The sequence below is a fragment of the Anneissia japonica genome, unplaced genomic scaffold, assembly GCF_011630105.1.
Source record: "Anneissia japonica isolate Jap-2015-1 unplaced genomic scaffold, ASM1163010v1 scaffold288031_len342695_cov171, whole genome shotgun sequence".
Classification (NCBI taxonomy): Eukaryota; Metazoa; Echinodermata; class Crinoidea; order Comatulida; family Comatulidae; genus Anneissia; species Anneissia japonica.
The window spans coordinates 252,655-267,066 of NW_022725829.1; the positions used below are offsets into that span (position 1 = coordinate 252,655).

At 34.8% G+C, this 14,412-nt stretch overlaps 3 protein-coding genes across 4 annotated transcripts; 1 reads left to right on the top strand and 2 right to left on the bottom strand.

Annotated features, from left to right (window-relative positions):
• The first annotated feature begins 145 nt into the window (after positions 1 to 145).
• LOC117112926 (alpha-ketoglutarate-dependent dioxygenase alkB homolog 7, mitochondrial-like) lies at positions 146 to 3,294 on the top strand. 2 transcript variants are annotated; one of them, XM_033256140.1, is made up of 4 exons: positions 146 to 711; positions 1,746 to 1,919; positions 2,142 to 2,266; positions 2,570 to 3,294. In XM_033256140.1, exons 1-4 carry the CDS (start codon positions 259 to 261, stop codon positions 2,685 to 2,687), a joined length of 870 nt encoding a protein of 289 aa, XP_033112031.1. In that variant the 5' UTR covers positions 146 to 258; the 3' UTR covers positions 2,688 to 3,294. The 2 variants fall into 2 exon arrangements, with proteins under 2 accessions (XP_033112031.1, XP_033112032.1); XM_033256141.1 differs by having other exon boundaries at positions 169 to 187.
• A 607-nt stretch (positions 3,295 to 3,901) lies between these two features.
• LOC117112927 (dnaJ homolog subfamily C member 21-like) lies at positions 3,902 to 5,053 on the bottom strand. Its single transcript, XM_033256142.1, has 3 exons — positions 5,015 to 5,053; positions 4,496 to 4,685; positions 3,902 to 4,235 (listed from the first exon to the last, which is right to left on the bottom strand). Exons 2-3 carry the CDS (start codon positions 4,612 to 4,614, stop codon positions 3,968 to 3,970), a joined length of 387 nt encoding a protein of 128 aa, XP_033112033.1. The 5' UTR covers positions 4,615 to 4,685; positions 5,015 to 5,053; the 3' UTR covers positions 3,902 to 3,967.
• Positions 5,054 to 5,541: 488 nt separating this feature from the next.
• Positions 5,542 to 12,804, bottom strand: LOC117112925 (dnaJ homolog subfamily C member 21-like). The gene is made up of 10 exons (XM_033256139.1): positions 12,655 to 12,804; positions 9,603 to 9,710; positions 9,067 to 9,195; positions 8,364 to 8,452; positions 7,939 to 8,064; positions 7,329 to 7,502; positions 7,104 to 7,154; positions 6,860 to 6,939; positions 6,184 to 6,302; positions 5,542 to 5,675 (listed from the first exon to the last, which is right to left on the bottom strand). Exons 2-10 carry the CDS (start codon positions 9,697 to 9,699, stop codon positions 5,587 to 5,589), a joined length of 954 nt encoding a protein of 317 aa, XP_033112030.1. The 5' UTR covers positions 9,700 to 9,710; positions 12,655 to 12,804; the 3' UTR covers positions 5,542 to 5,586.
• Between the last annotated feature and the right edge of the window lie 1,608 nt (positions 12,805 to 14,412).

Consider the following 14,412-nt stretch of genomic DNA (forward strand, 5'->3'; position numbering starts at 1 on the left):
ATATTTTGTATTATATTTAATTTAATTCAAATAGTAGCACAATATAACACCCAACAAATAATTTATGATTAATTTATATAAATATTTTTCTACTAGTCCAACCTTCGCATTTCCGTCGGCTGCTATTTTTTTCAGTCTGCTCCAGTAGTTGCAACATGGATGTAGGACTTTTTGGTGATTGAGCTGAGTACTGCAACATTTTTGTTGTTTGTAAATTGTTATTTGCTCAGGTTTTACTCTTATGTACTGGTATTGTTAATGTATTTTAAATCTCAACTTATAATGTCCATATATAAATCTTTATATCGTGGTCAAAAGCATTTATTGACGCGCCCAAGTCTAGGCCTAGCTTTAGGCTCCGAATCATGTATTGCTCGCCAACGTAAATACGATTCGAGACTGTTTACGCGGGGAGCTTGTTGTAGTAAGTCTATACCTTCGTTGTATGCTTGCGAGAGGCGAAGGGCACTTAATAAAACATATATCCAAGCACGTCACTTTGGTATTTCACTGAATAACCGGTCATCAACACAGGATGGTATTAAATTTACTGATTGTATTGAATTATCATGTAACAAGGCAAGAGAAATATTTGAGCAGGACTTCAAACTTTACAATGAATTCATTTCTGAAAGTGAGACAGAATCTCTTTTAAAGGAAGTCAGAAAATATTTTAAAGGTTTGCGATACGAATCTGATCACTGGGATGATGTAAGTAGATCCATATTCCTAATCATTAAATTATTAATTATGACTTCTCAAAATCCACAAACAGGAGCGAAATCAATGCCAACCAAGACTAGCAAACGCCACCGGGCGCAGGCCGCAGTTTTTTTTTCTGAATCGTTTTGTCATTGTCGAATATTGACATGAGCTCTTTTTCCCTGTTTTATTGTTTTAATGTTTAATCGCAGTTTAAAAAAAATTTAATTAGATGCTCTATTTTGTCTATATTTTAAAGTGTTATTTATTATTATTGCTATTATTATTATTATTATCTCCACCAGGAGATATATGTTTTCAGTCGTGTAAGTTTGTGTGTGTGTGTGTGTGTCACCTTTTGGTGTTTTTGTGTTTTTTTTTTTTTTTTGTACAACATATCTCAAAAACGACTGCACAAACACAACTGTTAATATCAGGGAGTGTTAGGTATAACCCAATGAAGATATCATGATGATTAAAGTTTGGTGACAGTCCGGAGTAGGGTGTGGATGTGAGGACCATTTAAAGGGATTAAAGAGCACACGTCCTAGACAAGATCTCAAAAACTTATCAACTGATGTGAATGAAACTTTCGTGAAAGCTTAACCAAGTTACAAGGAAGAAATTAATTATCTTCTAGTGTTGGTCCAAATCCAGATTTGGGGGTTAACTAAAGATATTAATTAAGATAAACTTCATTGTCACTGACCACAAAACAAGGTGTACATGAAATTTGGTTTATATTGTATTGTTGTTATTTATATGACAATTTAGGCCTATTGCTGTTTTGACTTATTACCGTTTATAGCTGTTGTGGTCAAAAGATGTTGCTGTTTTATTTTTTTGCCATTTTAGTTTATTGCCATTTTGACCAGAAAGTGCCTTTTGGAGCATCTGAAGGAGTGTGTGCTTCTGTTGGCAGTGCATCTCCAAGTGCTCATTGTACTGTAGTTTTTTTTTTTTTTTTTTTATAATGCAAATTCATACTGTACCAAATTAAATGCTGAACTTAAAGAAATAATGCCACTTTTCTTTGTCTGCAGGCAATACATGGGTATCGTGAAACGGAGAAGTCAAAATGGACAGAAGAAAATTCAAAAATTATTCAAAGACTACGAGACATGGCGTTTGAAGTTGGTTCTCATCATAACACACTTGTCCATGTTCTAGATCTTGCTGAAGATGGATACATTAAACCACACATTGACAGTGTTAAAGTAAGTCAACTTTTGGAGGTGTTCTGATTCGATCATGAGACTGAATATTTATAGTATGTATTTACTGTACGTCCCCGAGTAAGTGCGCCGTGGCGCTTATAAAATTGTGGCACTTATTCTAGAGTAGTGTTTATTAGGGAACAGTGTATGCATGTGAACTAATTTCTGTTTTTATGTAAATCACAAAAATGTACAGTTAGACCTACTGTTTTCTTTTTCCAGTTCTGTGGTAATACCATTGCAGGGATAAGTTTAATGTCACCTTCAGTCATGAAGCTGGTTCATGAAAAACAGAACCATATTTGGGCAAATGTACTATTACAGCCACGTTCCCTCTATGTTTTGCGGTAAGTATATATAACGATCTAATGCAATATGACGTACGATACTGTAAATCAGCAGCGATTTACGGGGGTGGGGTTATACAGTATGCAATAGGGGTGGCAGAAGCGGGTGGGCAAGGGGCCCAACTGTCGAGGCGTCTAGCTCAGTCGTTGTGAAGTCGCGGTAAAATTTATCCAGGAAAGTGTATATTAATTTTTTAAGCCAGACACATTTGGTTTGAGAGTGGACATCTAGAGGGTTTTTTAATCTCACCCTGCCTGGCATGGAAAGTACTCCGGTAATTCTAATGATCTTACGTTTTGCAGGGACTGTGTGCGCTATGAATTTACTCATGAAATCCTACCTAACGAGACATCATCCTTTCGAGGGGAGAAGGTGCATAAGAATCGACGAATCTCTGTCATATGTCGCAATGAATCCTGATTGTGAAATAATTATTCGATATTATATGCCCAAAGACATTTGATCTGTTCTACAGGAATAAGTGCTCAGCTTCCAATATCAAGGTCTTGTGTACAAATATTTTTTTTTCAAACAATATAAAATATCCCAAGTTTTTGGGTTTACTGATCTCCATGGTCAGTATTTACATTTCTGATCCCACAGGAAGATAGAATATGGTTAAATTCTGTTTATATGGAAGGGGAGAGCACCTGATGTTAATGGATGGTTGTGGTGAGCTTGAGTGATATTAACCATTTTGACCTATTGACCCCACTCTCAATGAAAATTGACAATGATTCCGATGCCTCTAGATGGAGGAAATGGGACTTCAAAACTTAAATTTGAATGAAATTCCTTTTTTCCCTCATTTATGGGTGAGGGGCCTGGGCCAGCTGTGCCTTCTTGAATCTGCCTGTGGCAAAAGGGATGACTGCTCTCTATAATGCTAATTTAGGGCTTGATCTTTTTCCAACCAAAATAGTTTGAACATATTGCAGTACTGTATTTTGAAAATGTTTCAAATATTAATTGGTTTTATAAAAAAATATCAGCCTGTTGAATGTCTTCAGAGTCATTATTCCATTTTCTGCTTCAATGCCGCAAGGCAGACAATTGCTAATTCTTTCATCTCAGTTTGATAATGAATTATTAGGTTAGTGTTGATAGTTTAAGAAACACAACATCCTATTCTATAAGATACTGTATTTTCCAAAGATGTTTTTTGGTAAATGCATTTATTATTACATTATTATGTTGCTTCATACATTGCATTGATGTGTTTGTGTAGTGGTCAGAGATATCAACCAAATAGCTGTTGCCTAATAATTAAAATCAGGAAATCAGGGGTCCCATGTTGGAAGACGTCATTTCCGGGAGATCTCTTTAAACAAGCTTTCTTAGCACATCTAATTTTGTTTTGCTGTTTATGGCGATACCAATTGACACCGACTTTCGTGAAGGGGACTTGGGGTAATACAGTAGTAAAAACATGCATATTTAATGAATTTTCAGGAGATGGGGGTTATTTTCAGGAAGATTCTTGTCCATTTGTGGGAGTGGAGGAGGCCATCTCGACTTTCGGAAGACTCCTGCATTCTCGACTTTCGGAAGACTGCATTCATTTCTACTGCTCATGAAAAATATAAAATCAGGAGATTTTTTGCAACTTGTAAAACAAAACTGACAATAATAAATGATTTCTTTATGTGTTTTTATTGTTACTATTAAATATTAGACTAAAAAGATATACGGATTTAACATCAACTGATCTGTGAGGATTTGCCTTTACTTTTCTTTCCTTTTTTACGTTTATCTTCTTTATTTGGTGAAGGTGAATTAGCGCTTGGTAGTCTCAATGCATGTCCACTCTCTTTTAGATGAATGAATAGTTTGTTTTTGGATTTACATTTAAGATTACAGGTGTTGCATACTAATGAGACAGGTGGTGTCTCTGTCAAGCCATCTGTTGAAGTCTGTCTGGCTTCCTTACGTGCTTGTTTTGCTTTCTTGCCTTTCTTCTTAACAGATCTGAGAACAAGATAAAAATAGATGTATTCAACATTTTCAAGTGTATTGCCCATAAAATTTAAACTGTCCATTACAAAAAGAACTTTTCTGTAAAGATCTGTAAAAACTTCTAAGAATAACCCTGAATAAATTGTCTTAAAACTACGAAAATGTTAATTTGAATGTCATTTTGTCTATAGACAAATCAGTAGGAATTTATATCTGTATATAGGTTATGTTATTGCATTGTATCATTACATAAGAATGCAGTTTGTTCTTACATAGCATCCTCTGTTTGCTTAACATCCCCATTGTTATCAGTGTCAGCATTTGGATTACTAATCTCTGTAACATCAACATCAACGTTGATCTCCAAACTTTCTCTTAACTCATTAGTCATTCTGTTTATTTCATCTGGGGTGACTATATCCTCATCCCTGTCATTGTTGCCATCTTCATCCTCTTCTTTATCCTAAAGGCATGAATTTGAAAAGCATTATAAAAAACATGTGCAAACAAAGATTTATTTAGTTTTATTTATTGGTATATAAAAATCTGAATATACTGTACAGTACAAAATGAAAGAAGAATCACTTAATCCAAATCCAAAATGCCATTGAAAAATTGTTCGACTTACAAATCATTATTCAATGGAAAACACAATTTAGCATGTAAATTAAGATCGAGTTAGTCAAAGTCAACTTAGCACTATTAGCAGAATTGATTATAATGCACTAAGATTATCTAAAAAAAATTTAGCAAAAAAATATGCAATCATTGACCAGTTGCCTTGGAACTCACTTGATTTTTATTTTGTTGTCTCCGTCTTTTCTTTTGTTTCTTTGATAATCTGTAAATAAACAAAGATGTACTTGTACATTAGATCTACATACACCATTGAGCAATTACATTGGATCGCTGATAATAAAAATTCAACATCAGTTAAAAAGACTTTTTAAACGGGCGAGTGAAGGGTGTTAGCTGAAGAAATAAGGGAATAGTGACTTGAGTGTAAATTATTGATCAGCCAATCTTCAAGTGGCGAAGGGGGGGGGGGGGGGGTGTTGGGGGGGGGGGGGGGGGGGGTGTTTTGTGCTAGTGTCTCTGGCAAGGACAAATGCACAGGGGTGCACACCCTCCAAAAGCTTGCGCACCCCCTAGTTAAGGCCCCCACTGAAAATCATGCTCAAGTGGTAAAAATCACCTCATATCACCTTATTTTGCAAGCTAACACGCCCGTAGTTAATCATGGAGCCCCAAACTTTAAATTCGCTCTTCCCACCTTATACACATCTAGATGTGTATAAGAGACAGGGATTAGGTGAATGCTACTTGTATACTTACAATATTAGCATGCACAACCATTTTTGACTTACGCTTTGTCACTTTTAAATTCTTTGTTACAAGCAATGCAAAACAGGTCACTGAATATCTCATCTGAGTCTGAACCATAGGATCCATCTGTAATGTAAATGAGAGCATAAAGATTCTGTTCTATAAAGCCAATTTCAATTCCTACTATTCTAATCTGACTGCTACCTTGTCAGTCAGATTGGAGGCCCCATGTCAAGGGGGTGCCCAGCAGAGAGGAATTTCACTGGACATAATTTCATTTATATATTCAGACAAGTGTATTGGTGCCCCAAAAGCAATAAATCTTTCAATCATCTTTACTTGTGTACATGCAAAATTTGCTACTTTGTTTCATCAAATATAATTATATATAATTATAAAATATATATATATATATATATATATATATATCATCAAATATAATTATATTATTTATTTACAAAGCAAAAAGGTTAAGGAAAGGCAATAGTAGAAACTAGATGACAATACTGTACTCTCTCTCAGTGCAAAGGATTAACACATCTTTAAAACAAAATATTAATTAATTATATAGGCCTAGCATAAATATAATGTGGCTACTTTGCAAATGTTGCTTCAATATTAATGTGATACTAACCTAGACTTTCAGCTGAGTTTGTGCCAAACTCCTCATTCATCTTTGCCTCCATTGCCTGTAGATCTTCCTCCATGTCTTCCCTAGCTTTCAAACCCTCTTTTGCATATTCCTCATGACGCCTGAAGCCAAAAACATAGGGTACAGTATAATTATCAGAGAAATCTAAAAAAAGCATGTTATCCAAAACACTTGTGCAGAGCAGTGGCATAACAAGAAGTCACAGGGCCCAGGGGCAAGAAATTATTGGTGGCACATGATTCTTGCATAAATCTCCTACCTACATTATAACATTTATGAATATTAAGACTAACAAGAATACATTATAGGCAATGTCAATGCTGTTTAAAATTGCGTGAGAGTCCACACTACCTCAGCTTGACTATGGTTGGGGCTGAGGTGAGAACATTTTGAGAATGCCCCAGAAATTGCACTCTCGTACTTTAAAAATCTTCCCGGTGTGATTGCGTCTGCAACCCCCTGCATCCGCCCCAGAAATTTGTGAGTTAAAAACAGGAATTGTATTGTATCCGGGTGTCAAGTCTCTGTAGTTGAATACTGGAGCTTTGATAGTTCTTTCATTGGCAACAGTTTTGAATGTTCTACAATGTGCCAACCACTCTTACTTATTAATACAGAATCAGAAAAAATCTGCCTTGTTTGACTGTATTTGACTTACTTGGCTCTTTCTTTTGTTTGTTTCAATTTTCTCTCTGCTTCTAGTTTGCATCTTTCAGCAGCTTTCTCTTCCATCAATGCCTTAAATATATATGAATATTAAATTTATGAAAGGGAAGTAAAATTGATTTATCTAATTACATATGGTACCCATATATAGTAAACCATGTAACTACTGTAAGATTCCGTAAATATTTAGAAATCGCCTTTTAAAATTGTGCAACACTAAAATCCAGTATGCTTACCTTCCGTGCTTGAACTCGTTTATCACGTTTCTTTACAATTGTCACTAAATCCTATAATATAGATATATAAAATATATTATTTAATGATGAATATAAACATGAATACTGCTTTTATAAGATTTTATAAGGAATATACTAAAATTATTGAATACAATCCGCATAAAATTTTAATTTTAATATTTCCGATAAAGATAAAAGTGATAAACACAGCTTTAATGTGCTCACCCTGACATGACCATTCCATGCTTTTTTTGCTTTATCTCTAAGTTTCTTATTGTCTTTCTCCATCAGGCGTGAAATTTGTCGATTAGGCGCTTCTCGTGTGTCATATTTTTCCACCCAAACAAATGACCGTGATGAGCTGTAGCTTTGCCAATACGCATAGAATATGTGGACAACCTGACGAAAATGAAAAAAAAAAATAATTGTGATTATTGTGTTAATGTTGATCATTTTTAGCGCAACAGGGTGGGCCAGTGCTCTGCTGGAGGATCTTGGACCATTGCTGGGATCCAGATACATGAGCGAATGCACAAACCCCCTCCTCCCCTACCCTATGGCAACAAATCAGTTCCACTAAGTGTAAAAATGACCATTAAGTTTTCATTGGAATAAGGATTTAATTCCCAATTTTCGCACCCCACACTTTCACATTCTCTATTTTTGCACCCCTCCTACTCCCCTAAGATTTCTGCCATTAGGGCCCCACCTATGCCACCCCAGGGCCCAGGTCTGCTCTCAGTAGCCCTGTTGATCAGTTATAGAAAAGCATGATAAATATTATCATCATCATCATCATCATTTACAATTAAAATTACAATCAATTATTACGTACCTCTTCATAATCACTTTTAGAGTTCCCAAATTCAGGAATGTCATAATCACTTGAGTCGGAATCCATAAAACGCTTATCCTCCTCAGCAATTTTGTGAAATACATCTCCATAAACAGAATAAAATGCCTATCAGATAGAAACACATGTATCTTTATGTAATGCTTCTTTCCATGACTTTTTTTTTTTTAATAGATGAACTGAATAAAATATCTGGGATAGAAATGTATGCCACTTAGTTATCAGGGCAAGTTCCCAAGAAAATTTTCCCTATTGATTGTAGCAATACAGATACAGTTACTCTGTACAGTTGAAGTTACTAGCTGTTGACATAGGGTGCCACAACAGTCCTAATGAGGAGGAAATTTTTAAGCTTAAATATTTTAAATCAATTTATTTAAACATGATTTTATGTAAAATAAGGTAACCTTTGCGCCGTCAGTGAAACCGGAGTAACATGATGGTGAAAAATAAGGAACTAGATCAATGAAGTCGTCTTTATAGTCATCACCAAATCCTGCAAAAGATAATGCACACATGTAAATTTCAACACACACTATGACCCATTAATTATTTGATTTGAAAGTATTGCACAGCAAATTGAACATTAGTGTACAGTATACAGCTTTGGTACATAACATAGCAAGCGAAGCCACTGCACGATGTACTGTAATCTGTATAGGCAATGTACAGACAGGAAAATTAAAGGTATGAGTGTAAAGTAATACATTGTTAAATACTTATTATCAGTTGTACAAAGTTTTGAGCATACCTTTTGGACATAGACCATACATTCTTCTACTTTTTCCAGTTGAATAAATGTATCCACATTAAAAAATACTATATAGGTTGTTTGGTTTGAACAGATGGGTAATAACATCTTCAGGACAGTGGTGTATCTATGGATATGGGGCCCCCCAAAAAAGCTTTTGACCCCACTACTTGGATATGTTCAAAGCCAAACAATTACGTTCAAGTAGCTAAAGATCACCTTATGTCACCTTATTTTGCAAGGTAGCTCCCCCTCACATAATCAAGCCCCCATCATCCATCTCCCCACCCAACCCCATTTCTAGACTCCTAGATATGTGACTGCATGTGGATGACTGAAGGTAAAGATTTAGTACTGACCTCCACGGATAATGGCTTCCCTGTGTTTATCATACCATGCACGTTCCTGGGGGTCACTCAGTACATCATAGGCTTGTTGTATGACAGTAAACTGTGCAGTACATTCATCAACACGGTCTGGATTCTTGTCTTTAAAAAAATAAAAAATCAAAGAAATGCTTTACGATACCGATAAAGATGGATATGCCATATGTCTGCACATCTTACGATTCACTAATCTATCATTTAAATTTATATACAGTATTATGATTTTTTTTAAATACCTGTATTTTCAAAAATATTGGCATGCTCAACTGATAGTGTAGTATTAATACTCTCAGCAGTGGCAGATACAGGCATTCAAAACAGAGGTTATATGATGATTCTATACATATGACTATGGAAATACAGACCTAGAGGATAATAGTAGGCCTATATGCTAAACCTACACTTATTCAACACTACGTATATAGGCTTAGGCCTACAGTACCCGTACTGAGAATAGTACAGTACAGTACATGACAAAGACAATAAAGAATATGCTTGTATTTACTTACCTGGATGCCACTGCAGTGCCAATTTCCTGTAAGCTTTTTTTAAACAGCTGTCAGTAGCATCTTGCTTAACACCTAAAACCTCATAATGACATTTCATGATGGCTGTTTCTAGAAAATAATAATTATCAGAGTTAGTTATAATTTCAGAAATGACTATCTAATACATGAACCTTTCATCCTGTAGATAATACTCTGCTATGGACACTTTGTACCAAGGCATTACAGGTAATAGAAAATGTCTGTTTACTTGTCAACTTTTAATGAGGGAAATAATGTGGAAAGCTTTTAATAAATAGAGAGTCCAAGGCCTATCTAGGGACTATGCTAGGGAAGACGACCACCATTCATGCCAACCACCCACTCACTCCACATGGAATACTGTACAATTATTTAAGATATGGACAGTACAGTAGAACATCAAGTTTTCAGTTAATTTAATCTTTGATTAACAACTCATAAGTAGGGCGAGACTTTTTTTATTCCTCGTTTCGTGTAATTATTTTTTTAAAGATTATAAGAGGAGTGTGGAATAAAATTTAAAATAAAATTCTGTTTTCTTATTTAGTAAATAGTTCTACCAAAAACGTCCAGACGGAGGAGAAAATAAAAATAAAATTTTATTGGTGAATGTAATGACAGTAATGTTATGATAGTTAAATGCTTCAAATTTATATAATTAGGAAGAAAAATACATACCTTTTCTTTGGAGATTTCAAGGCAGCGGAGGGCGTAATAAAAATAAAGAAAAATTTTTATTTTTTTCTGAAATTCCCACTTTTTCGTGGTGGCGAGTGCACCAATTGGCCAAAAATAAAATTTTATTTTTATTTGAAATCATCAATATTTGCAGTATTCGCTAACAAGGTATAAAAAAAGACTTGCGAGTAGAGAACAGACTTCAACCGTGTTCTGATTGGCCAAACAGACACGCAACAATGAAAGGTCAAGGAAAGCGACACATGTGCTGTGCTGTGCTGTGCTGTACTGCTTGTTTGTTTTGACTGGTTTTGATATGAAACCACAGCACAGAAACTGTTCGAAAGTAACAATCATTATTTAATTTATTTCACCAATTAATCACTACAAACAATAATACAAAAGGACAAGACAAACCTTGTCATGCCGTAAAAAAACATGACTTGTTTGTTTTACTGTAATGAACTTATCGTGTCAGCAGTAGTTCTTAAACTTATCATGATTTAACAATAAATAAATGAATTACTACTCTTTATTCGTATATTTTTTAACAAGTCAAAAAAAATATACAGGAGAGGAAAAATAGTCTTTCCATGACGTGGTTGGTAGAGGACCTAGGCCTAAACGTTTTATGATGGGGTTGCAGATAGAGAAACATCTTCAAAATGATAAATAAAAAAATTTAAAATGATAAATAATCTAGGCCTCTTTTGGCCCTATTGTACTATATCAACAAAAGCAATCAGAAGATTTTAAAAAATAATTTATAAAATTAATTAAAATATTATTTTTGAAGGAAACATCGTAACTTCCAGTCCAAAGCGCATTTGATTTTAACATTGTTTATAATTTGCGCTATATATTCTCAATTAATATTATTATTATTTATTTATTATTATTATTATTATTATTATTATTATTATCATTATCATTGTTATTATTATTATTATTATATTATTGATGTTATTATTGCCTGCAAATATTTTTCTAATCACAAAGTCGGAAGATTTTCTCTGCAACCCTATCATAACACGTTTTGGACTCCTGTGATTCATTTAACAATGATACCCAGCCTCTATACAGGTTTGTGAAATATATATTGCTGTTGGACTACACGCACTCATCAACCTGTCGCTACGTCATGGAAAGACTGTTTTTCCTCTGCTGTCCAGGGCCACCGAGAGTTGGGCAGGGGGAAAGGTAAAGGGCCACCGAGAGCGGGCAGGGGGAAAGGTCCCCATGGCCCAAGCTTACCAGGGGGCCCCATAGAAATTAAAGGTAGCATTTTTTTTCAATATTTCTTTCAAAAATAATAATGTGCCCTTAAAAATGTCCCCTATGAACCCATCCAAATTGACAGGGCCTCTAAAAAAAATTTTTTGTGCCTCCCGCTCAGTTTACTGTTACAGTTTTCCCTCTTGCCAGCCCTGATGCTGTCTTATTCTTCTTATAATTTTCAAAAAATTACGATAAAGTTGTAATTTATATTGTTATTAAATACCCGTTAAGTCTAGAACTACTGTTGACACGATAATTAACTGTTATACCGCCAAGACAGATGGGAAACGCCAATTGATTCGAGCCGAGAGAAGATGAAGTATAATATCATAAACATGTTATGCCTTTTTAATCTTGTTGCGTTCGAGATATAATAGCTCTATTGTTCGAACTGAGTTTCTGTGCTTGATTTCCATATCAAAACAAGCAAGCAGCACATGTGTTGCCCTTCGACCTGTCACATGCTCATTTGATCAATCATAACACGGTTGACGTCTGTTTTCTACTCGCAAGTTAAAAGAAGTCTCGCCTAATTTGTTTTGATTTTATATTTTGTTATGACATATGTTTTATGTCTGTTAACTTTTAGGAATGTTTGGAGCAATCGTGTGCCATTAAATTTCCGAAAGGACAAATTTAATATGATTCGGATTCTGTTTTAACTAGCCTAGGGCCAAGGCCTAGGCCCCTAGCTAGGCTACAATACTGTACATTCATACGAATCCCTTGGCCTTATTAAAGTATCGTATGTGTCAACCACCGCCTGTGCTTATTAATAATATTGATAAATTAATAATTATGATGAATTTATGGTAAGTTCGATTCAATTCAAACAAGGCGCCTGGCTAATCAGCTCAGAATGCATTGTAGGCCTAGGCTAGGCCAAGCCCAGATTGTGGTTTGGGCTGAGGGAATGATACGTCCATCCCGCCAGAAGGGAGAACAAGTAGCATTATGAAGCCTTCCGTAACCTAGGCCTAGCCTAGCGGAAGCGACTTAGGCCTAATACTTATATAGGAACAACTTGTAGGATAGTTGTGGTAAGAAAAATGTGTGTACAATAAAGAAACCAACTTACATTTATCATACAACTTATAAAGGCCGTGGTTTTTAAGAATATCCTAGGCCTAAAGTAGACAAGCTAAATAAACTCCCACGGTTGAGTATGCACGCTTGGTACAATCGTACGACGCATGCGTTGTACATGACAAGATCTTATATATTAAAAGAGAACTGGCAAAATTATTTTTTTGTTCTGGAGAGGATTTCTGATATGCTATTAATAATAGAATCAACCTTAAAATCTTTTTTGGCTATTTTTTATGAAGTTATAGGCGATTATATACGATTTTACCATGACGTCACTGGCGAAAAAATAACAAAAGATCGTGTAAGTAACGCCGCGTAGGGTGTCCACCGCGTATGGTATCCACCGCGTACGATCTTTGCGTGCATGAACAATCACAATTTACAGCCATGGTTACAGCATACACGCAGAGATCGATTTTAAGGTTGATTCTATTATTAATGGCATATCAAAAATCCACTCTAGAACAAAAAATCATATAACTATTAACAACTTCTGTATTCTTAGAATATGAGTATGGAGATGTGAGGACATAGTTGATTCTACGTTTCGTTCTTTATTGGAACATTGTCAAGAAACAACTTGTAGGATAATTCTTGACAATGTTCCAATAAAGAACGAAACGTAGAATCAACTATGGCCTCACGTCTGTCACTTTTCGGAGTCACCATAGTCATATTCTATTTACGTATAATCAGTGGATACTTTGGTTTCTGTGTTCTTGATCTTCAGATGTAGTATGGTCGTAGATATGGCAGACTGTTTTGTACCTTGTCTAAAATGATGATTCGAATAAAACAAATTTATATTGGCCAATTAGCACACTCACGCCACGAAAAATGGAATTTTTAGAAGAAAAGAATCATGTTGCTTTATTTTTATTTTTTGGGCCTACCATGTTGTTTAATACGACAAATAATAAATTTAAAGTGTTAAAAATGTTGTATATCGCAGGGAAATATGCAAAGGAGCGGAAATCAAGCTTCAATTAGCAAAAATCTAATGATGGTCACCGAATGGGTATTTTATAAACTGAGAGAAAAAATTGAAAACAGATAGGAAAATCCATAACTGTGAGTGAGGGGACACAATATATTTGCACTATATTTGGGGTTTACATTTCTTCTAATAACAAAAAAAAAAAAGAAAAAAAAGAAAAAAAAAATATACAAAAAAAAAAATAAATAAAAAAAGAACAAAGTCATTCTAATCTAAAAGAACAAGATTGCACACTGTCAAAAAAAATATATGATCATATGCTAAGGTCTGCTAAGAGAAGCTTATCCGACTTTAAAGGACGTTCTGCCCTTTTTCTGGAGGTTCCCCGCCCGCCCGTTCATTTTTATCTAGTGATGCTAAATCAATAGAGAAACGTTGGTCCCTGAAAAAGGTCACGGGGGCCCTGATTTTCACTACAAATAAGAAAGAAAGGGGGAAAGAAAAAGATAAAAGGAAAAGAAATGGGAATCGTAAGACAGAAAAGGAAAAGAATAAGAAAAAAGACATAAGAAAGAAATGGAATGGAAAGGAAGCATAAGAAAGAAAAGGAGAGACTAAAACAGAAAATGAAACATAGAAAAAAAGGAAACATAAGAAAGGAAATAAAGAAAAAAAGGAAACATAAGAAAGATTAGGAGAAAGATAAGGAGACATATGACAAAAAAGGAAAGTGTAAGAAAGAGAAAGAAAAGAAAAGGAAATATCGAAAGACATTGGTATAACTGTGGTTAAAAAATGAGAAGGTAAAGT

What these genes read in the sequence shown, in the direction of transcription:
- LOC117112926 (XM_033256140.1), top strand. Translation starts at nt 259, where the DNA reads ATGTATTTTAAATCTCAACTTATAATGTCCATATATAAATCTTTATAT. An exon ending in CACACATTGACAGTGTTAAA is followed by an intron (nt 1,920 to 2,141) that starts GTAAGTCAACTT and finishes TTCTTTTTCCAG; the next exon opens with TTCTGTGGTAATACCATTGC. An exon ending in CGTTCCCTCTATGTTTTGCG is followed by an intron (nt 2,267 to 2,569) that starts GTAAGTATATAT and finishes TACGTTTTGCAG; the next exon opens with GGACTGTGTGCGCTATGAAT.
- LOC117112927 (XM_033256142.1), bottom strand. Translation starts at nt 4,614, where the DNA reads ATGACTAATGAGTTAAGAGAAAGTTTGGAGATCAACGTTGATGTTGAT. An exon ending in AAGCAAACAGAGGATGCTAT is followed by an intron (nt 4,236 to 4,495) that starts GTAAGAACAAAC and finishes TCTTGTTCTCAG; the next exon opens with ATCTGTTAAGAAGAAAGGCA.
- LOC117112925 (XM_033256139.1), bottom strand. Translation starts at nt 9,699, where the DNA reads ATGAAATGTCATTATGAGGTTTTAGGTGTTAAGCAAGATGCTACTGAC. An exon ending in AACGAGTTCAAGCACGGAAG is followed by an intron (nt 6,940 to 7,103) that starts GTAAGCATACTG and finishes TATATATTTAAG; the next exon opens with GCATTGATGGAAGAGAAAGC. An exon ending in CAAACAAAAGAAAGAGCCAA is followed by an intron (nt 6,303 to 6,859) that starts GTAAGTCAAATA and finishes TTTTGGCTTCAG; the next exon opens with GCGTCATGAGGAATATGCAA.